Source organism: Neolamprologus brichardi, chromosome 23 (assembly GCF_056152115.1).
Source record: "Neolamprologus brichardi isolate AB-2024 chromosome 23, ASM5615211v1, whole genome shotgun sequence".
NCBI classification, from domain to species: domain Eukaryota; kingdom Metazoa; phylum Chordata; class Actinopteri; order Cichliformes; family Cichlidae; genus Neolamprologus; species Neolamprologus brichardi.
In genome coordinates, this window is record NC_142125.1 from 31,377,044 (window position 1) to 31,401,566 (window position 24,523).

At 41.3% G+C, this 24,523-nt stretch overlaps 1 protein-coding gene across 1 annotated transcript; it reads right to left on the bottom strand.

Moving 5' to 3' along the window:
* Positions 1–24,039, bottom strand: LOC102786162 (heparan-sulfate 6-O-sulfotransferase 3-B-like). The gene is made up of 2 exons (XM_087835948.1): positions 23,158–24,039; positions 1–1,494 (listed from the first exon to the last, which is right to left on the bottom strand). The coding sequence occupies exons 1-2, from the start codon at positions 23,697–23,699 to the stop codon at positions 726–728; spliced, it is 1,311 nt and encodes a 436-aa protein (XP_087692074.1). The 5' UTR covers positions 23,700–24,039; the 3' UTR covers positions 1–725.
* Between the last annotated feature and the right edge of the window lie 484 nt (positions 24,040–24,523).

Sequence of the window (24,523 nt, forward strand, 5' to 3'; positions counted from 1 at the left end):
TTTATGGTGAGAACATGCTGTGAAAAAAAGGAGCAAGGCAAGAACACTTGCATGTACACATGCATAACAGAGAGTCCATCAGGTACAAATTAACATCACTGGCTGCTGCATATTTTTATTGAACACATTTCCTGCGAGAAATTGCTTCGACTGTTTCTCTTATATTGCAGCTTAATCAGTCGGAAAGAAGAAAACACACTGCAGACTATTGCCAGGTTTGTGCTTTGATATTCCTACGAAGCCAAACACCACAGATTAACTACAAGATTTCACTGTTCAACACAGCGCAAGATCACACACATGACACTGAGGATCCTTCACCACAAGGCAGTCACCAGTTTGAAATTTACTAAAATGGGCCTCCTTAATGAACACTTGTTTTTCACTTAGTTCTTCTAACGATGGTTTAAGAAACATTTTTGCTGCTTTGAGAACACTCAGAGCACTTGCTAATAAATCAATCAATCAATTTCACAACTGCAGTGCCAAAAATAGCCATAAGAAAAAAATGTAAATACAAAATGTCGCCATGAGAAATACATCCATCATAAATATTAAGACACCATTCGGCAGTCTGACAAAGCGCTATGAGACTGGGAGGGCAGGAGGTTTTGGCAGATTCACAGCAGAGGCGAGATGGAGGAAGACAGAGGGAGGGGAGTAAAGCACAATGAATCAACCAGCCGTCAGTCACCGATGAAGTGTTTGCAGTTCACGTGTTCTCCTCACCACCGCACGACCTGGCTGCCATAGTCCTCTGTGGTGGCTACCTCCTCTAGCACCTTCACCTTCACCTCCTCCTCTTCCACCTCCTCTGCTCCTCCTCCTCCTATTCCCAGTCTCCAGAGTTCAGCCAAATAGGTCCTGTGCAGCCGCTGTCTCTGCTGCCTCTCCTGCCGTCTCCTGAGCCGCTCCTCCTGGTGTTGCCTCTGGCGGTTATACTGGTAGCGCCGCAGGAACAGCTCCTTGGCATACTCGTAAAGCTCCATGTCGAGGGCGTTGAGCCCTTCGATGCGCCACCGCACCTTCTCGCTGATTCCCACGCTAGCAGCTCGCGTGCTGTTGATCTGCGTGAAGGGCCGGATGAAATGCAGGCCAAACGTCCGTTCAAACAGATACTGCGTCTTGCGTTGAAACTCCGTCAGGCCAAAGAAGGCCATGTTGCGTAGGTTGGACTTGGCGCTTGCGAGCAGCACGCGGCCTCTCTCCAGCTCGCTCATGGACGACATGTTGTAGCATCCCACCAGGCTCAGGTCTGCCAGCATGCGGACTTGCCGGTTGTTAGCAAGGTTCGAAGGGCAGTTCATGAAGTCAGGAAGGGGCACCCCTGTCCAGTCTTCACCGCTGTAACAGGCAGGAAGCTCATCCTGAGTGGGAGGGCGGCCATCACACATGTGGAGGGCAGTTTTCCAGGTAGCCCCACGCTGCACATGCTTCCACTCACTGAGGTAGCGTGACACAGGGTCACGTAGCATAGTGATGTAGTAGAAATTCCTGCAGAGACAGATTAAGAGACACGTTAGACGAGGTGCTTGACATGCACATCGCACTAGCTTTAAAATGAATTCCAAGGTGAAGATCCAACAATATTGGACATATGACAGGAGGAGGTACCCAGCAGCATTCAGAACCAGGCTCCTTTTTTCCAAGAGGTAGATAAAAAATCTGAACCCACACTCATTTCTGTATATACATAAAGTTCACTAAGTGAACGTAGAGCAAACATGTTTAAAAAGGTCCAGCTTTTACTTTGAAGGTCTCAAAGGTCTTCATTTCCAGTCGGCATCGAGTGTTAGCAAACTACAGGCAAAAATGACCGTGTATGTGTGGGCAGAGCCTAACTGGCACAAAAAAAGAAGAGTTAAAGTAAGCCAATATTTACATTAGCATAGCTGAAAAATAATAATGAAGGTTTACCAGCATAAACATGACTTCCCCTAATACCACAAATCAGGCTTTTTGTTTGTTGTTTTGATGCCATGTTAAACTAACCACCTGCTGCCAATACTACTCAATATTTGCATACTGACATAATTTCACTTACAAAGGCAAAAATTCATATTTCAGCTGATCCGCTCACAGTTTATGATGTTTTTTCAACCACTACATAGATATATTTTTTATCATTCTCTTTTAAAACCTCAAACTTCAACTGAGTTACAACAGCACGTGGTATTGAGTACAGGCGGTACTCAGAGAAAGATACTAAGGTTGAAGAAACGTGTCAGCGAGTCACATTTTCAACACAGCGAAGGAGGATGAAACTAAACATCAAATTTCTCATATCCTGCCACAGTTAAAAAAGAAATATGAGCGGAAAAAAGATACCACAGCGTTGGAAGTATATGGAGTGCACTGAAAGTCTGATTAGGGTTTAAATGAAAAACATCACTGAGTATGTCTGAGGGTGTTAGAGAATAATGACATTGAAAGAAACACAAACCAAGCACGCATAGCATTTAATATCCTGCAAATGTGGAATTATTTTTGTTTTTGTCACACCAATTTGCTCCTTCCTGCCTCTAGTAATGAGTTTTTTCATCTCCAGCACCTTTCCTGTCTCTGATCTGCCTCTAACAGCATTTCAAAAATTGCTGTAACCTAGCTGCATGGAAGCCTTTCAGCGAACAAACACAGCTTTCTGCTCTTATCTATTGATTTCAGTGATGACCAGCATAACAACAAGGTGACTGAGGGAGTCATCGGCAGGAGAAATTCAGCCATTTTCAAAAAGTTTTTTTATTCCTTCTTCTAAACGAAAACAGCGTAGATAAAGGAGAAATTGAAAACGTTCATCTTGTGTGCACAGATCACCATGACCTTACCATGTCGTGCAGAAGCCTGACATAAGGCCTAAATAAAATAAAAAGCGGAAGATTTTCTTTCTTTCATTCCGCACAGCTGAATTTTACTTTCTGGGAGGTTTCAGCTCCAAGGACACTTACCAGCAATACTGCACTGGAAAATTCTCTTTTAAACCTATTTGCAAGAATGGTTTTAGCACATAACGCAAAAATTTCCTCATCTACTGGTCTTATGACTTGTTGATGTACCTTTCTTGAACCAACTGTTACCCTGCAGGTGTAATAATCCCTTATGGTTTGTGTGTTTCTTTCTACAGTGTAGTATATGAGTGTGCAAGTGTGCGACTGCGTGATTAGCTGAAGGTGGGTTTAGTATGCTGGTGCTAATAAAAGCAGTGCCGGAACGCACACATTTCACATGGTGCTTTAATTTGAGTTACAGTTTTTATCAGTCAGGCTTGAAATGCTTCACAGTTATTGTGAAGCCTCTTTATAAAACAAAACACTGAAAATTTCCCTGAGTGACAGCCGACAACTTCTGAGATCTAAAAATCACAGAGGAAGAGACGATTCATACCTAAGGACAATTAATTAGAATTAATAAACTCTTAATAATAAAAAAATATTAATAAACCCTTTTAATAAATAAAAGAGTTGCGTCTTTGGACTCTGGGGGGGAAGTTAGAGTACGTGGAGAGAGCCCCGTGCAGACATGAAACTAGTGTACAGACACGAAACCATTGCAGTACTGAGTGTATACTGCAATGGCAAAAATTATCCTAACGAACTCGGATTTTTGCTGCCATCTAGGAAGGGTAGCAAAGTGTAATCATTTATGTGGCTGTTCTATCATTAGCAGCTCAAATTTCTTTTATTTATGTTGTTATTTTACACAGCCCTTAATATCTTCTATGCTTTCTATACTGTTCAAGCCCTCTCGCTCTAAGCTTCTCTGCTTAATTTTGCCTTTGTTTCACCTATTTTTCAAGACATTATACATTTCATTCCTGTTTTACTGAGCTTTTGTAAATTTCTCTTTAATATTTTTTTTAATTTTTAGTCATCGTCCTTTAAGAAAAATACTTTTGATTACATTTTTACAAAGGACAAAATGAAAATCAAAAAAGGACACCTATCATGAAAGGAGAGCTGACTGCAGTGATGTTATGAAAGAAATTAATAAAAAGGAGATGAATTTCATCTCATTTTGCTAGTGAAAGAAAAGCAGAAGTGTTTGACTGTAGCATTAAATACTTCTTTGGGTGATGCAACACAACATTAAAACCAGATGCCAAATATCGTTTAGGTTCCTCGAATGCTGTGAAAACAGTTTTGAATCGTCGAGGTATGGACAAAGGGCCTCTGGATTCAATTCAATTCAATTTTATTTATACAGCGCCAAATCACAACAACAGTTGCCTCAAGGTGCTTTATATTTTAAGTTGGACCCTACAGTAATACATACAGAGAAACAATCATATGACCCCTTATGAGCGAGCACTTTGGTGACAGTGGGAAAGAAAAACTCCCTTTTAACAGGAAGAAATCTCCGGCAGAACCAGTCTCCAACTACAAGATGGAGACATCTTGTAGTTTATCTCGCCAGAAAGGTGGTAGTGAATTCTTTTGATTGGAATAATCTGACGTCTAAATCTCTTGCAAATGTAACATCCACATGAGTCCCAGGACGTGGTATTAGCAGAACGCTGGACTGTTGGATCTAATGTATACCGGATGTAAAAAGAGCATCTGTACAGCTGTAATAGCTTAAACTTCAATGCTAAACTGAATTAAATGTGATTAATTGAGAGAGCATTTGTGCTACAGAGTAAAGACTGCACAGCCAAACAGCCCAAAAAGGTCAGCAATTTAGCAATTATTGCCAGACAGCAATATCAATCAGTTGTGATATATACTTAAGTGAGTGGTGTAATGATATCACAGCAGAACACCCGCAGACAGACACACCATCCAGAGATAATAGCCATGCACAGTGCAAGCTAAGTGAATTACTCTGCCGTCTTTACCGAGTTGAACAGACAGCAGTAGATGGATGGGCACACAAGAGCGCCTCACAAAAACAGCCTTTGTTGTACTTCCTGGAAAACAGCTCAGCCTTTTCCTCCTCCTGCGCCTATCATCTATCTGTACAGCTAACCACAAGACAGTCAGATCAATAAATGTCCATGCAAAGCAGCCTTTGTGTGTCTGTGCTTTCATCATGACCTATTGACAAAGAGCAGTAAATGTCAAAGCTCTCTGCTTACTCGTGTCAGGGACAGAGGCGGGGGTCACGCAAAGAAGGTCAAGAATGATTCCTCACTGGGTGTGTGGTTGGAGTCTTCTCATGCAGCAAACATAAACTCTCACTTTGATCGAGAATTTTATGGCGTTTATGAAAGCAGAAAATAACCATGTCCTCAACCATAGGAAGTGTTCTTTTGAATCTGAAGTGGCTAAAGTGCTTTCAGTAGAAACATTTCACTCTAAAACGGAAGGTCTTGTTAAAGAGCATTTGTTGAAAGCTGAAGTAAAGTAAATTTGTTTTGGCTACTTGGGAATATTAACTCATTTGTTAGAATAAATGTTTCCCTGCATTCATGAGCTAACGTTTTCTGTCCACTAGTTGTGACAGGGCAGAGAGCGAACAGGACAGAGGACCAGGATAATTAGCTGAAAAGGGCGAAAACAATGGCAGCGGTTCGGAGGCCTGCAGAGTAAAGGGATCATTTTCTTTTCACATAAAAGAAAATGTGAAATGAATTGCGGAGTAACCCCTCCGCGAATCACTACCTAAGGGGTTTGTGTCTCCCAGGAATCCCAGGGCCTATGTTGTCTGGGGGCTTTTGCCCCCTGGTAGGGTCTCCCATGGTAAATTGGTCGTGGGTGAGGGACCAGACAGAGAGCGATTCAGAAGACCCCTATCAGAAGACCATCAAGGGAACAGTTCATCCTGGCAGGGATAGGGTTACTGGGGCCCGGCCAGGCACAGCCCGAAAAAGGGACATGGGCCCCCCACCTGCAGGAGGCACCATAGGGGTCGGGTGCATTGTGAGCTCCTGGTGGGCCGATCCCTGGCTACCAAGACTGGCAATTCACACAGTCATTTAAGGATAGTATTAATGTGGTCATTTTACCATTGTGATACCATATACAGGGTGGGCCATTTATATGGATTTCTCTTTGTTCACAGCCATTGACATGTCGAAGAGTTTAACACGTGAGGAGCGGATCGAAATTGTGTTGATATCTGGTGAACGCAGTAACCAGGTCATTTCAATGCAAGACACCCTACGAGACCACCCATCTCCCATGCTACAGTTAGCAAACTGCTTGCTAAGTTTCATGAAACTGGTTCAGTGTTGGATTTGCCAAAATGTGGACGCAAGAAAACTGTCACTAATGAAGAAACATCAGTGGCTGTCCTAGCTTCATTCAGCAAGAGCCCACAGCGTAGCACTCGCCGCATGTCACTAGAGAGTGGCATTAGTCGAACATCCCTTCGGCGGATATTAGCTACTCACAAATGGCACCCTTACAAACTCCAGCTACTGCAGCATCTCAACAAGGATGACCCAGATCGGCGCACAGAATTTGCAGAATGGGCAAAACAAAAATTGGAACAGGACCCTCAGTTCACGCAGAAGATTTTGTTCAGTGATGAGGCAAACTTTTATGTGAATGGTGAAGTTAACAAACAAAACCACTGCTATTGGTCTGACACTAACCCACATTGGATGGATCCCTCCAAGACTGTTGGAACAACAAAAGTGATGGTTTGTGTGGTATATGGGGTACAACGATAGTGGGTCCATTCTTCATCAATGGAAACCTCAAGGCCACTGGATATTTGAAATTGCTACATGATGATGTGTTTCCCTCTTTATGCACTGAAGCTGGCACGTTCCCTGAGTTTTTCCAGCAAGATGGTGCACCACCACATTATGGGTGCCAGGTCCGAGCATTCCTAGATGAACAGCTTCCTGGAAAGTGGATTGGTTGTCATGGGCCAGTTGAATGGCCCCCAAGGTCTCCTGATCTGACCCCCTTAGACTTTTATCTTTGGGGTCATCTGAAGGCAATTGTCTATGGTGTGAAGATACGAGATGTGCAGCACCTGAAACTATGGATATTGGATGCCTGTGCTGGCATTTCTCCTGCGGTGTTGCTATCAGTGAAGAGTGGGAGAAGAGGGTTGCATTGACAATCCAACACAATGGCAGCACATTGAACACATGTTATAAGTGGTCAGAAACTTGTAAATAACTCATGACAGAATAAAGCTACGTTGAAACCAAGCACACCATTGTTTTTTTTTGTGACATTACCAATAAGTTTGATGTGTCACATGGCCCTCTTCCTATTGAAAAAACAAAAGTTGTATCCAAGATGGCCGACTTCTAAATGGCCACCATGGTCACCACCCATCTTGAGGAGTTTGCCCCCTCACATATACTAATGTGCCACAAACAGGACTTTAATATCACCAACCATTCCCATGTTATTACGGTGTATCCATATAAATGGCCCACCCTGTACTATTGCTTCCTCCTCCCCACTTTTGCCAAAGTGCTTGCTCATAGGGGGTCGTATGACTGTTGGGTTTTTCTCTGCATGTATTATTGTGGGTCTACCTTACAATATAAAGCACCTTGTTGTTGTGATTTGGCGCTGTATAAATAAAACTGTATTGAATTGAACTATAAACCCGTTTTTAATAAAGTAAATGGCCTGTACTTGTATAGCGCTTTACTCAGTCCCTAAGGACCCCAAAGCGCTTTACACTACATTCAGTCATCCACCAGCTATTGTAGCCACAGCTGCCCTGGGGCGCACTGACAGAGGCGAGGCTGCCGGACACTGGCGCCACCGGGCCCTCTGACCACCACCAGTAGGTAAACATGGGGTTAGTATCTTGCCCAAAGATATTTGGCATGCAGCCAGGAGGCAGCCTGGGATCGAACCACCGACCTTCTGATTAGTGGCTGACCTGCTCTGCCACCTGAGCTACAGCCACCCCTTAAAGCTTCTTTATATGACTGTTCTAGTGGCTATTTGATTGATACCTGAGATTACAGGCTCTATGTTTGTAGATACCCCCTAACATTTAGCATTAGGTGCACCAATTACTTAACATTAACATTAGTTAAACTTGACATAGTCTTGCCAATGATTATTTTTTCCAAGTAATTGACATTCTATAATCTGCAATACAGAGCTGAGAAACTCTAGCTTTCCAACCTTTTCCTGTGATGCTCATTGCTTTTGCATGTTAGTTCTAGCCAGCATGATCTCTTCTTTATCATCCATTTATATCAGATATCGTCTGCCTTCAGTCCTGGTTAATTCCACATGTGTCAAATCTTTCAGGCCCGAACATTTTCAATGTTTTCAGGTTCTTGATCGATCGAGCCAAAGCCTGATGCTCATTCAAACCTCAGAGAAGTTTGAACAAAGCTACGGTCAAATAATAGCTCAGTCATTGCCAACACACAACAGTGGGTGTGAGATCATGCATGTTGGTCCTGAAGGCAGAATTAAATCGGCTTGTCGTATTTTGCTGGCGATCAATCCGACACCTTGTCAATGTCCTCGTTGCTGCCTGTCACCTTTCTCCACACAGCAAACCTGCAAACACTATTGATCGCCCTCTTTCCATCTCTCTTCCTGATTGTCTCTCTCTTACTCTCTAAATCATCATCAAAAAGCTACAGAGGAAACTCACAGCAAAAGATCGATATGTGCCTTGTTAATTCACTCACTACCATCAAGGACGCCATCAGACTCATGATAAAAGCCTTGATGGAAGCTTTTTATGCCACTGAAAAACCAGCCAATAGAGAAGCTGTGTGGATCAACAGCAATCTTGTTTATTTTCTCTTTTAAAACCTGAAAATGGATTATGTTGTATTTGAGACCCTCGTATTTGCTATGGCTCAGCTTCGTACTGTTACAATACACGCTGTGAATGAAGTATCGCTTTCTGAGGTATTTCTATCAGCCAAGATGGGAGAAGAAGTGACTCTTAAAACAAGCACAGGGCAGGACAATTTCGCTCCTGAAGCCCGGGACTTGATAACTTACGCAGTTGGAGCAGATCAATTTTAGAGGTGTTTCTTTGCCCCCAAGGGATCTAACATGGAATTACAAATTGCCTCAGCCACCGCCATCCTTAGTCACACGCTCCTGCTGTCTCCACATTTCAGTTTCATCTTTCCAGAAGTCATTTTTAAATGCTAAAATTGACTGATTTGCCAACAATATTATGATTTGAGTAAATAGAGAAGAAACAACTAGTTATTAGTAGGGATGGGTACTGGTATCTGGTGCCATGATGGCACTGGTTCTGACATAAACGGTAGTAACCAGACCGAAAAGCAGCGCACATTTCGGTGCTTTATTTCGGTGCTTTTTTTTTTTCCTGAGATGTCATACACTTTGAATTCTAGCCAATCATTTTACGTTTCCGAGGATAGTAGGCGGGTCCAGGTACGTACGTTCTTTTAGAGCAGAGCTACAGATTAAAAATGCTCAAGGCAAAGTGGTCAAAAGTCTGGCTGTACTTCACAGCAAAATATGCAAACTCAGCAGCCTGCAACAAGTGCTTTAAGCTGATACTGTGATACTGTCAAAGGAGGTAACACCTCAAATCTGATGAAACACCTGGCGACACATAGCGTTTTTTTTAAAAGCCGAAAGATGCGCCGTATTTGATAGCTTGCTGCGAGACCTCACACCGTGCACCTCTACTGCGGGTGTGGTGCCTGTTATCGACCCGGAGTTAGCAACATCCCCCAAAAACCCGAAGAGTAGAGTCCTGGCCCCTAGCCCTGCCAGTGTAGCAGAAATGATGACGGATGATGATGCAGCAGCAGCCGTTCTTCTCTGCGTGAGTAGTTTAATGTTGTTCGTGTATAATTTACGTTGAGTAGGCTAACCACGTTATTACATTAATGCATGTAAGGTGAACTAGCAAACACCGTTGTAGTTGCATGCGGCTGTCTTCTTGTTTGATGGCAGGTACTCCCTTCACTCTGGCCAAAAAGGCTAAAATGACCAAAGAAAAAGTGGAAAACAGTTAAACATGAGAGGTTTTTGGACAAAGTTTGTGTTTTTTCCATTGTTTAAGCACTGCTTCCAGCCAAGAGTGATACCATATATGCCCTATAGCTGCAGAAAAGGCTAACATTGTTATCTTTTTACAAAAAAAACAGCTGAACATGAGAGGTTTTTGGACCAATTTTGTGTTCTCCCTTCTTTAAGCACCGGTTTGAGCACCATTTAAGCACCGGCACCGTTTCAAAAGTACCAGTTTGGTACCGTATCGGATCAAACCTAAACGATACCCATCCCTAGTTATTAGTGTTTATAGTAACTTGTGGTTACTAGTCAGTAAGTAATTTGAGTAAGTAAGTTCATTATTGCATTATCTACTTCCTTTCTTTTCATGCTACAAGTTGTAAATAAACTCCTCTTTGTGCATTTACTTTTTCTATTTGGATGACATAGCAGGTGTATGAATCGGTGCGCATTATTTCCATCCACCACCCTGTCCCTGACGTATGGTATCAGTTACTAGCTATCACAGACTGGTATGATAGCACAATCCAGCTACATAGAAGATCACCCAGCTGTCTATCCAAGTTTAGGATTTATTAATACAAATATATTAATGTAAATTTGTATTTGTAGTTCAGTCAGAATAACATCAGATAGAGGTTGTGGAAAATATTTTTCTTTCATTAATTCATCAAATAATGAAAATCTTGTCAAAACAAACCTAAACAACCCCAATGAAGAAGATAATCTAAGTGTTAAACTGTATAAATAAATTCCCCAGTCCCACCCATGGAAAAAAATCCTTAGATTTTTTTTATGAGGCCAGAATAAGCCTGTATATAAATGTCTACAGCAGCTAACGCTGCATTTAGCTGTCATTCTTTCTCAAATTGCCTCTTGGTGAATGGAAGGCTACAGAAGAGCAGAAGGAAAAAGTTAGAAGAGTTTAAAAAAAACCCTACAGACAGCGGACATCTGCAAATCCAGGAACAAGTTAGACAACTAGAAGAGGAATGGCAGAGGGCAGAGGTAAAGGGCATGTTATCAGGATGATCGAGTGAAGCTGCTCAGATGAACTGAGACCACAGAAATCTCATCTCATCAGGCTCTGGACCAAGAGGTCAAGCAGGATCCATTTTCACTCTTCTGTACTAATTTAATCTTTGTGTCCCAATTACAAGCAAAATGATCCCTGTCCCCATCTGCAGCACAGCGGGTTCACCGTCCACCAAGCACAGCACACACAGAAACTACAACACAGTACTTTCTCTTTGAGTACTAAATGGTGTCTCAGAAGTGCACTCTCCCCTCCGAAACATTACCCAGTTGTGGAGAGTATCTGCAGGTACCACTGCTTGATAACTGATACAGAACATAGATTTAGAGGGAGAGCTTGAGGAGAGAAGAGATGGGCAAGGGCTGCACTGTGATCTTCATTGGTCAGAGATATCAAAAGCTATTTTCAGCAATAAAAAATGTCTCAGGGACGGTGGTGTGGAGACAAGGGGATGGAGAAAGACGCGGTGTCCAGGCAAGCCGGGTGTGAAGGTGTGGTTTTGCTAAAAACTGGGTGATAGACTACCTGAAGAGCTGGAGGCCACTTATATTTGAATTGAGTAATCAACAGTTCAATATAAATTTATATTTGCAACAGAAATCTCCATTTATGAAAAAAATAAAAATGTTTGCCTTTCAGATGTAATTCTCCATAAGGTTCTTTTTTTTTTCCTTTTTTAGAGACAACCATGTCAAGAATAGCACCAGGGACATCAGCACACTTACCTGGCATGTGCAGATTTAGTCATTACAGTGTCTTAGCCTCAACCTTACTTTGACATCTTAATCTTTGCAGATTCGTCAGGTGTCAGCTTTTCCTCTCGGTCCATGTACATAGAGTAGGGATAAAAGGAAGACTGCACTTGAAAAGGATACTAAAATGAAGTAAAAAGGACTAAATCTGAAGTGTAGTCCCTAAACAATTTAGCAGTTTCATGTTGGCTCGTCCGTCTTATACAAAAAGATCTAACCGATTTTAATCCTTTTTAACAAAAACTTCCTGCTTTTGATTTTTTTCCCCTTGTTTGAACAAAATCTAAACACACACCAAAACACAGCCAGTCCCCACCCATCCCCACCCCCTCCCCCACAATAAAGTCTGTCTTCGACTGCCCCTAATCCCCCGAAGGAGTATGAAGATTACCAAGATCCTCTGAAATATCTCTTATTTCTCACTAAAACACAGGACACTGCTCACTGCCTTAAAGAGTGCAGTGAAAGCTTTGATTTTTTTTCAGAATTCGGGCAATTTTACTTTTTTCCTTCTACTATAACACTATTTCTTTACAGCACTTTTTAGGAGAAGGATTTAAACCAGACATTTACACACAAAATAAATTTCTGTATAAAAGATACTTGTTTGTGTAACTCTCTGTGTCTCTCTTATTATGGTTAGATATCAATCAACAACCAGACTACTAAACAAGCAGTTGGTGACAGTGGGAAGGAAAAACTCCCTTTTTACAGGAAGAAAGCTCTGGCAGAACCAGGCTCAGGGAGGGAAGATTGGCACTTATGTCAATTTTTTTTTCCAGTTGAAAATGGAGAAGCAAGAATTACTTGAGATAAGGTGCTGTCTGAGAAGTGACACCTGTCATTCAGGAGAATACTGCTGCAGTTACCCACACCCTAAGCACTGGTGTAAATGCTACATAGCTGTAGTAACTTTCCTCAAGCAAAGCAACCAATGTTACATGTATACTGGGGCCATAAGGTTGCAGTTTTTCAAGGCAGCTATACATGATTTTCATCAGATGTCAAATGCATCAATGATCTGTTAAAGACTTAAAACAACAAATAAAAATAAATTATACATAAAGTATAAATAATAAAGCATAATAAGTAATCAGAGTAAATATCAATAGGTCAACAGTTTGGTAAAAAGAAAAAAAGAAAAGAAAATTATTTAAAAAATATATATTGTAAATGTGACCTGAATCATAAAGCATGTGATTGAGGTTTACTGGCATAACAGGCTAGGGGATAAATCAGCCTCTGACAAGTCATTCAAAATGTGATATTTTGAATGCAGACAGACGTCACTAAGAATCTGGTGAGGATATGTTGTGTCATGAGTGTGAAAAGACATACGCTAACACATACCTCGGATTGAGCGCATCAAGCGTCTACACCTCATCATCAAACACTTGGTGACATATACCTCGTCTGCCACCACCACAGGCTAGTCAGAGCTGTATAAGGATAGGAAGAATTTGCAAAGGAAAAAAAAAACCCTCAATGCTAAACCTGTGGAGATTTTATCCCTTGTCAGCCTACATCACAATATCAGGCTGCAGCATAGGATCTCCCAAAAGGCCTGTACGTTTACCCTTTCCTAAAAATAAAACTCTGGTGTCAGGTACTGTACATCTACTTTTCCACCCACAGCAAGTGACGAATTAGAAGTTGTGAAATGTCTCCTATACAGAGGTGTGCAAAAATCGACACTCTACATTTCAGACTGGTATCTTTCTGTTCTTTCAAGGATACAGTGTAACATTTAGGCAGATTATAGTTTCGTATGAGATAATGCCACTTATCTCGTAAGTGGCTAACTTAAAATCTCTTAATTTTTTAAAATTAGTCACACAGAATTACAAAAAAAAAAAAGACAACAAAAAAGATAGTAGACATAATAGTCTTAGGGGCATCAAACTTTACACGAATATCAGAAACATACATCAGACGTCTATGGCGTTATTTTTGTGCCACTATTCTGAGCGCACGTAAAAAAAAAAAAAAACTTTGCAGGTGCAAGTGCTGCATTTTGAGGAGAAATTTATTTTGAGCGAAGAAAAGTTAAATTTGAGTGAACAAAATTCATTGCTGCGTGCAGAAAATGTATTTCAGTGTTTGCTATTATCCATACACACACACACACACACACACACACACACACACACACACACACACACACACACACACACACACACACACACACACACACACACACACACACACCATAGCAGCCCCTCTCGCTCAGTTTTTGCATTTGCGCTCGCTCGCAATGTGTTGCTTGTGCTCTCAACATTTCTGTACACCGTTATATTTGTGCCACAAAACCAGCCAATCACAGACTTGGATGCAAAAAAATCTGATTGGCTGTTTTGGTCTCCAATCAGCTCAAAATGACGAAATGCAATATCCCAGAATCCATTTCGTCCAAAACTCAAACGAGGCAGTAGCGGAGGAACACAGAGTGGCGGAGTTTGAAATATTACTCTTTCTGGGTCACAAAATAAACTTTTAAGATATTTTCATGCGAGAATGGTGTTGTGTAAACCTCAAATATCTGCTCAATTTATCAAGACATCACATATTTGCAAAAGTGCTCTAACTTTTTCGGAGATGCCTGTTACCCACTAGCTGACCGGGTGGTCACTTGGGTTAAACATAATATATAAGGCTGAACTGACAGAATAGTGGCACAAAAATAATGCCATAGATGTTTATTGTCTAAAATTAAAATTGTCAGGCCTAAACTTTCCAGGGTTGGCTTGCCTAGACTACCCACTAATGTTTAAAAAACACTAAATCAACAGTATCCTTTACTTTCATTGTTTGTCTCTTCAGTCGCTTGTCAGGTATGCTGCCTGCCAACTCTGCATTCCTAACAGTTATCTCCCCCATTGTTTTAAATTGTACTATAACAGTAGCACAAACTAGCATTGTCACACCAGCCAGTGCTAGCTCAGATTAATAACCCTAAGTTAATAAGTTAAGCAGATAACATGTACAGGAATATTTCTCATAAAAACTAGCCACTATAAGCTACTGTCATACCAGAAGATAAATACTGTATGCATGAAATTAAACGCAGAAGTAGATTTTACTGACTATGAACTTTATTTAAACTCATCTGGTGTAATTAACGTTGTTGTCTTTAAAAAGTTACAAATTGTCATTTAAAGGAATCCCACACCCACTTGGAGTGTTTTTATGATTTCTGGCTCCTGGAGTTCTCATTTTCTTTTATTTTTGCATTTGTCACACCGATTTTTAACAGCTGTGTTGTTGTCAGCAGCCTGAAATGACCTCATGCGAAAGCATAGACACTGAATTACAGTCAAAGGCAAGGTTGACAGTAAAAAGACAGCATTATGCCCACAGACATTTAAGGTCTCCCCCTTCAGAATGAAAGAAAACCTCAATAATACACACCCCTCTCTGAAATCTCCACATAAGGCTCTCTGACTCATTGCCACTGTGAGGGAAGATTAATGTCAAGAGACGTTTTTCTCCCAATAGACTATTATTTCCATAAATAATAAAGTATTTCAGTATTTTGATCAGATCTTTCTTACCTTTTTGCCTTCTTGGTTACTAAACCATGTCAGCTTCCTGTTTCTTGTCTTTCCATATTTTAAAGCCTTTAAAGCCATTATGGCCATCAGTAATAGGGTGCCATTGCCAGATTAATAGCTAAGACCACATTATATGTGTAAGGAATCCTAATTAAAACCCTGGCTCATCTGTGTTCTGGCCATTCTTTGTTTAAATCTGAAATAATGAGGTCAGTAGTAAGGTTACACTCTCTGACTGCTCAGTGTGAGGCCAGCAGTCGAGGACGAGCAAGACTGCCCGGCAATTCAAGCAGGGCTGACATGTGGCCTTACAGCAATTTCATACCCCGCTGCGATCTGAATGCTATAGCCCCGTGCTGTGAGCACAGCCCTGAAGGAGGCTTTGGCAGTGGTCTGCCTATCAAAAACTACTTGAAGTGGCCATGTAAGTTTTACGTGTTCAGAGGGAAATTACGAGACATAAGGATAGCTGGGTATGCTGCTTAGATTAAGTCAGGGGTGGATGGGGGGAAAAAAACGGGAAATGGCAATCACAGTTCCCATTATATTCTACTTTTGTGAAAGGAGTGTTTGTGTTGTGTGTTATCAAATTCACTGTCACCAGCTTGCTGCTGGTCTTACAAGCAAGAAAAACTGTTTGCATGATGCATCCCTATAGCTGAACACTAAACCTGTGTTTTATGCCAACTCACCTAAAAATGAGGAGTTGATTAGTGATCAGTCTCTAATTTTAGTTGTTTTTTCACTCACTCACTGAAAAATCTTTCAATATGTCAACAACCTACAATGACAGCAGCATAAAGAGAATAAAATGATAATTACAGATATGAAACATTTCCACCAATTACAGTGCAGGTATGGTCAAGTTTCTCTAATATCCTGCTGTAGTTTATGTATTTGCTTGTGTTATTAGTTTCCACACTGGCAGTGTGTGTAGGAGAGAGGTGACTTCAAGGTGACTATGAAGTGCTGCTCAAAAGCAGACAGATGGTGCTTCTGTATCCAGAACATACCAGCAGGACCAACAACACACAGCAAATGTGCAAAATATTCCCGAAGTACATTAATAAGAAGAATCCAGGTAGAGAAGATATTTCATCACTGAATTGTGTGACCATGAAAAGAGACCGATAACAACACAGCCAAGGTGTAGATTGTGAACATGCCCTGAAATATTCTCCACATTCAGGGTACAGCAAGGAATTTTTAGACACACTTCACCTCATTTCAAAATCCCCTGAGACCAAAATATGTTTCATTATGCAGTCAGCTAGAGAAAGCTGGGAAGCTTCAGTGGACATATACATTCTTGCCTAGTAACCAGTCGCTTTGCATGACATGACCTGGTGAAAAAAAAACTGTAGTTAAGTTATCAAATGCATTGGTTTTTACCTTAGGGGCCACATTCATACAGTTGCCACATTCCATTTTATTTTTTATTAATATGAAAGTTTTCCCACCATAGTCAAAAGCAGTTCTATAATCAATATGATTAAAAACAATGATTATTAAAGGAACTCACCTGCTGAAGCCTCGCTTGTGTTTACACTGGGACAAAATCATAGAAATATTTCACAGGCGGTGGGAAGATTATGAAAACCTTCAGTCTATGAAATGTTGATGGACTGAAAAAGACAATCAACCTTGGTAGCAACTGGAGGAGTCCTCTCAGCAGCTTCACTGATGTCTTATTTACAATGGCAGTCTATAAGGAAACTGCTTTCTGTGTGATGTTTAAGAAAAACATTTTTAACCAGAATAATGCCCAATGGACCAAATGGGAAACACCATCGGTTCACATAGAGAGAGATGGAAGTCAAATGAGCTTCATCATCCAAGCTGCCTTATCCAAGTTAGCTTATCCATGCCTTATCTTATTTTCTCCATATCCAAGAACCTAAACCAGCAAACTAAAGAAGATCCGCCTAGTGTTCACTACATTACATCACTACGTTTGGCTAAAAAACCACGGTGTCTCTCAAGTCATCAGGTGGAGATCTTTTAAATCTTCCTCAAATCAGATCCAAGCATGTTTTCAGTTACTGTCTTCCTGTACTTTGGAACAAGCTTCCTGTTGACCTGAGATCAATTAAATCTGTGCACACATTCAAAAACAGACTCAACACCTTTTTTCCCTGCACAGACTTACACTTAACAGCTGTGTTTTCTCTCCATGTTTTATTTTTGCCATTCTCACAGTCTTAGGCCATTGTAAACCTACACAGGTTCTTTAGTTTTTATCTTATGTGTTAAGCACATTGAGTTTATATATAATGAAAATGCCATAGAAATATAATTGCCGTTGTCAAGGGTGATACACCTGGAGGCAAAATGAGATCCTAAGTCAACTGATGGTCATCCTGGAATGAAGGAAAAGTACCCACAATGCCTTGTCCTAAGCCTAGTCCTATAAAGTTCACCCTGTTTGTAAGACCAAGAAGTGTTATATCAAAACAATCTGCAAGAGTGGAAGCTGCCCTACTGGATACTGAAAGACAAAGGAGCAGATCCGGAGCAGAAACTCTTTTCCACCAGAGATCGCTACAACTACTCACAGATCTTGTGGTGAATCTTGTAGCGGTCCTTGCACACAGAGCTAAAGGAGACTGCAGTGGGCACCACATAAATGCAAAAGGCTAAAATACACAGACACAGCAGCAGAGGCAGAACAACGCAGCTGGTGTACTCAAGTGTTCCCTATAGAGGTGGGATGCAGCAGATTTGTGTGTGGCCACGTCAACAACCAGACTCCTGGAGAACATGGGGGTTCAAAGATGGGCTTTTCAACTTACTGTACCATCAAGTCACTGTTACACCCTGCTGAGTGAAGAAGCAGCAGTACCTTTGGAAGAAGAGGAAAAAATTCTTAACTAGGCCAAAAGATATCCAACGTGAGGGGTAAAATCAGAGGGGGGCGCGCCCAGGATGCCAAGTATTAATGTAATGCTCTCTTGAAGTTTCGTAGGCTTATTAAAGAGAAACCCATGAAGGACAGTGCCTTTCTGATGACCCTGGTGGATTTTTTACCCCTCCCACCTTTACAACACAAGGCACGGGTGCTGATTATTCTTAGGGATGTAAACATCAAGTCTTATAAGCTTAACCAGAGCTATTTCCATATGGCTGCCAAGTTGCAAGACTTGCTTCTACAAGGACTTTGCTTAAGTCTAAATTTAATTAAAGCCATTAAACGCTGGAAAATTTAATTCAATGAAATTTAAAGGCGCAACACAGGAAAGAGGCAACAAACTAGATACAAAACCTTATTTGCGAGTCTGTGGGGACTGACTAGCCTGAAGCAGCTGTTAGAAGAATGGCAGTTCCTGGATTTTCTACATTGGCCCTTCCTTTTTCCTTTAAAGCCTTTTTCTAACATCCTTTTAAAGCTTTCATTGACAAACTTTGATAACAGAGCAAGCCGATGCTTTACGACTTTGAATTACATGTCTTCACTTAATGTGACAACAACTCAAGAAATGAGTTATGACCACTCAAGCGGCATCGGTACTGAAGCAGGAGTTAAACAATGGAAGCAGGATATGCCTGCTCATCTGGGATGTGATGAGATCAGCTCCAGATAAATGATACTTATGCACGGACCCTCCAACTATACACGGCAGGTGCACAAGCCAAAAAGGTACAAAAGCACAAGCTTAACCTTGATGAAAAAAATCAAGCTAATAAAGGTCTCTGAAACATATAAAGTAGCAGAAAATGATCAAATATAAACTTTTTACCCATGTTATGTGTTTTTGTCTCTGTCTGCAAACTACATCACATCCTGCTTAATGTAGCCTTGAGATAAAAGTGGGCTTCATCTATTCCCAGGATGTTTGATCACTGACTGTCTGCACTCTCGTTGCTATCTGTGACTTTAATATCAACATGCTTTGACTAAGTTGGATTTTCTTTTGCAGTCAGACGAGGGAAAACGTTTTGAGTGCTTTGCTACTTATGATTATGCCCTAACTTCGGTATAGTATAAAGCAGCGAGGATTATAGATATTTGGGAAAACAGCTCTAACACTGTTTAACCTCTCTTTAGAACACAGGGATCAAGGCTGAAATACAAATAAATCTAGCGAGGCAGGATGATCTTACAGAACGGATCAGAGTAGCATTACATATCGTATTAAGATGAGTCGTAACACGTCTCTATAAAAACGCAAACACACACATGGACTCAGTTCTATTTCTCCTGCTGCCTTCGCTGTGTGCGTCACAGTCCATCGTGAATGGTCTGCATCGGCTGAAGTGACAAGACAAGAGCCTTTCAGTTCTGATAAAGCTGCATGAAACCTGGTGGCAATGCAGATGACTCTGCGATTCAGCAGCTTTAATCTAAAACGACAGAAAGCCTTCCCTTAATTGTTCCTTTCCTTCCACGGCGCTCTGCGCTGCGTAATGGTTCCCCAATATTTCTTCCTAAAGGTGGCGGACAGAAAATCAAGCAAGCATTATGCTGCAGGAAATGAAAACTTCGGGTGACAGATTTGTGGCTGTTAAGTGAGTTATGACTCACAGCTCTTCCAACAAATTCACGGGTATAAGCTGAGTTGTGACTCATGGTGCATTTGGCTCCGATTTGATACCTTCTTCTAGAACATACACACAGCAAATTGCAGCAGCACACTGAATGCCATTAGACAGCAGTCGCTGATTCGGTCCTTATTAAGATGCCAGATTTCTAAAAGCCACTCAGGAGCAGCAGTGACCTCTGACCTTGCTGTGGAATGGCAGAATGAGTGGTTCTCTGCATGGATCAATGTCACATTACCAGTGAGCTCGTCCCCCGAGGTACTTTGGTGTCCTATATCAGCGATTGTCTGGTGCATATGAGCCACAGAATAATTGACACCCACAAGTGTTCATTTTACAGTCATTATCTCCATGAGTGGAAGCATGATCTCCCATCTACCACTTCCTGTTTTCTTTTACTCACAACACAATATAAAATGACTATTTAAAATAGAAAGGGCTGCATAAACCAGATTTGTTTCCATCTTTAAACATGAAGTCACCTCACCAGCCAGCTGAATGTCAACGCTAATGAGTGCTGATTTTTCTCTAGCTATTATATTGAGTTGACAAGTGTTGACTGAAGTGTTGTTGATTCACTCATAGCGCTGATTTGGCTCTGAGGTGACTCCTCAAAACTATTCCAAAGCCTTAAATTAAGTCTGATGGCTGCCACTGAGAGCAGTTAATGGATTTGGAGGATTCTTGAAGGCACTCCTCGTCCTTGTCTAGCCCCTTTAACACTCACAGTAACATATGGAGATTTGCTCTCTCAACCAATTGCAGAGCAAATTGGCTTCAACACGCAGCAGGAACACCTCAGAGGACCGTGCCCTTCTTAAGTGATTTACTACCTTAAGCTTAGCTGTGCTGCTCCTGTAATTACAGCAAATTGAAACAAACCTGCGGATGAGGAAGCAGCTTGTCTGCTCAGCTGTTTGCAAGTGTGCTGGAGTGGACATGCAAAGCGGTGCTCATGTTGACACTGCAGCTTTATCAGCCCTATACCCTGCGTTACATGCCAATAAGGAGAATTGGTGTCATGACCTACAATGTTGATTTGGCACTTCAAGATAAGCAAAGCAGATCTACAGTGGGAGAAAATAATTATTTGATCCCCTTCTGAATTTCTAAGTTTGCAACTTACAAAAAAAAATAATAATAATAATAATACATTTTATTTATAGGCGCCTTTAAAGACCCTCAAGGTCACATTACATTAGTATCAATCAACAGATCATTACATGTTCAAAAGCAAAAAAAAACAATCAATCAGTTAATCAATACTCCTGATGGCAGCTTGTTATGTGTATTAAGCACACCTGCCACAGATTCAATTTCTTCCATTCTAACCTCCCCACCAGAGAAAACGGAGCTCTCTGGCATCAAATTGATCTGCCATGTTTGGATTAGATTTAACATATTAATGATTTGTGATTTAACATATCACCTTACCATCTATCTCATTGTGATACCATATACTATGACTTCCTGTTAAAAGGGAGTTATTCCTTCCCACTATCGCCAGAGTACTTACTCATAGGGGGTCATATGATTGTTGGGTTTTTCTTTGTATGTATAATTGTAGGGTCTACTTTACAATATAAAGCTCCTTGAAGCAACTGTTGATGTAATATGGCCCTGTATAAATAAAATTTGAATTGAATTGTTTTTCTGCTAAGGGTGCAGAATGACTTCAACAGATTGATGGACCAATGGGCACGGCCAAGTAAAATCTTTGACAAGAACCTTCCTCCTTCAGCTGAGCTGAAGCTTCAAGCTGCCAAACAGCAGCCAAAAAACTAAAAGACTTTTTGAAGTTGTCTAAAATCCTTCCTGAAATGTCTGCTAACCTGGTGACCAACTACAAGACACATCTTACCGCTGTCCTTGGCAACAAGGATTTCTTCACCAAGTGCTAAGTCATGTTTTGCTTTGGAATCAAACACTTATTTTATTGAATGATATGCAATGATATCAATTTTATGTCTTTTTTTCTCTGCATTTCTGCCTCTCTCCATAAACATGAAGAGAGTGTATTTCTTTGTAAGTGAGCAAACTTACAAATTCAACAAGGAATCTAATAATTATTTGTCCCAATGCATATCTTAGCCTATTAACTATAAAATTACAAACACATTTAAAAACACACAGAAGAATACAGTGATTTGAAAATAACTGTGGACATTGAAAGAGTATTCCAAACAGAAATCGTTCTCTAATGGAAATCACTGCATGGGCTCTGGAACACATCTGAAAAGCATTTTCTCTCAATGTAATTCACCCCTGACTCGTGCAAAATTCCCTGGGCTAAAACGAATTCAAGATGAACTGAGGCAAAGTGGAAAACTGTCTAGTGGACTAATCAGAATTTGAAATTATTTTCAAATCTCATGAATGCCCCCCGGAGCTAAAGAATTTGTTTTATTGGGAAGGTGCACCTAACTGGCTGCCACACCATTTCCAAGGAAACCCATTGTCTTGATTATTTAGGTAGAGGGTTAAATATGAAGTATTTCCATTTGAGAGGGTTGCACAGATTTCAAGACTGTAGCTCACACGTTCACTCAGTTCAGTATTTAGCAAAAAATGTACCAAAAAATGTGTAGGAAAAATATGCAAGGTGAATACATAAAGGATCGTCCGGTTTTAACGATAAATTGCTTAAAACATGAACAAACTGTGAAAGGCCCACCTTATTAACACTTGCTTGTTGAGTCACTCACTCATTAGTTTAGCCTGATTAGTCACTTATCCATTTGCCCTTTTGTTTACCTACTTAATGGATGATTGAATTAGAATACAGTTGACTGATTGGCTTTTTAATGCATGCACTCCTTCTTTTGTTCTCCTTTACTGACTGATTGAGTGAGTGAGTGTGAAAGAGAGGTTAGAGATGTCTTTAAGTTTCATTTTCAAATTCATTCATTTATTTCATTGATTTATTCATTCTTAAGCTGATAAGAGAGCCAAATGCTTAAAGTGAATAAATGAGTGAATCAATCTGAATAACTGAGGTTGAATAAATTAGAAATCAATCAGTCAATCAGTGCCCTGTTGCATACATATGTCGGAGAGACTATGGCTAACTTGAATAGAGGAATAAGCAGACTTTATTTCTATTTCATTGTTTGGCTTATTAACACAATGAATAAGTGATTCAAGAGTGATAGTGTGCTTCACTTATGAAACAACTTATGTGTAGCACATACAGTGGGTTGACATACAAGTAAGATGTAGCTGGTTGAGCGAATTTGTCTGTTTAAGAAGCAGTTAAAACATGAATGAATGAATGAATGAAATAACCATAACCGTGACCATATCAGCTGAGCAAACGGATCCACTGATGAAATAATAAGTTAATCAAATCGCGTTCACAAACACAGATCACACCTGTCCAGCAGGTCACCCCTCACCTTTTGCTCTTTGAGGTGTTCATCTTGTCCCTCTTGTTCATCACTACAGGCACGCAGCTCGTGAGCTCGGTCCAGTCTGCATGCAACCCGCAGCTCCAGCCCGTGGAGAACCGCGAGAAGAGCCACGATTCGGCTTTCCCGGGCCGGTGACAGGTGCATTTCCTCTGGCCGGCCAAGCAGTCGCAGGGCTGCTCCAGCTGGATGTTTTTGACCAGGTGCCGCCCAAACGTGGTCCCGCCGGTCTTCTGTATGTGCAGGAACACCATTACATCGTCCCCGCGGATGTTGAAGTCGACGCGCCGGTCCAGGTCCCGTTCCGTGAAGTTGAATCTGGATGTGATTTTGGAGGGGAGATCCTCGTCCGCCTCCGGCTCCGTGTAAACCAGCTCCAGCCCCGCAGAGTAGCGCTGGAAGAGCCCTTTCTCGTCACGTCTGAAGTAGCAGGTGTTGCTGTCCGCCGGGCACACATACTGATAGCCGATCATGAGGAAGAGCACCGCCGCAATGGGGATGAAGATGAGTCTATTGAACTTCTCCTCCATGGTGGAAAACTCCTAAATCACGCCGTCGGCACAAACGGTAGCGTGACGTCCGAGTGGGTCCTTTTCCTCCCCCCGTCTCATCCTGCACTTTGAGCTCAGGGTGATCGCCCGGAGTCTAAGTCCCGACGGAAGGTGAGAACTCTTCCTGCAGGGAAGCTTTGACCGGCCTCGTCCTGCACCAGGACAGCACCACTTCTCAAACTTAAGGCTGTCACTTTGAGTCCAGCTGCTTCCTCAGAGGTTCAAACATATTTAAGTGCTGGCATAACTCTCGTGCAGTAACAGCTCCCAAGCACTCAGAGCGGAACCACGCATCCCCGCTCGCGGTCCTGCCAACTGCTGATCGGTATCTTAGCCGAGAGTAGAGCCAGGAGCAAGAGACAGACAATTAAGAGATAAACTTCCGCTCAAGACTTTCAAAATACATTGCTTTACCATATTAAACTAACATGAAACAATTGAGGTAAGGTCCAATTAGACTACATTGCTTGACTATATGCAGTTAAAAAATAAAAGAAATATCAAGGCATCTTTATTAATGTTTTCTTGTATAATGTTGTTGGTGTTTCTTTCAGCTTGTTTGAACTCTGAATATTGCTTTTCTAAATCAATCAATAAATAAAACGTTTCACTGTATCATTTTGGTTTGAGGGTTATTCACACTGTCCCAGCAACAGTCCATCAAAACTACACTCAAACTACAAATTACTCATTACTCAGTCCAGACAGACTAGCTAATGCATTTTAGACCTTGGGCCTGTTATAAGCTGTTGATCAGCCCAGATCATCCATCCCTATTCTTCAATAACCCAGTTCTCCTTGCC

Excerpts from the sequence above, each read along its gene's own strand:
- LOC102786162 (XM_087835948.1), bottom strand. The coding sequence starts at position 23,699 with ATGGAGGAGAAGTTCAATAGACTCATCTTCATCCCCATTGCGGCGGTG. Across the intron at positions 1,495-23,157 it reads AACACCTCAAAGAGCAAAAG|GAATTTCTACTACATCACTA; the intron begins GTGAGGGGTGAC and ends CTGTCTCTGCAG.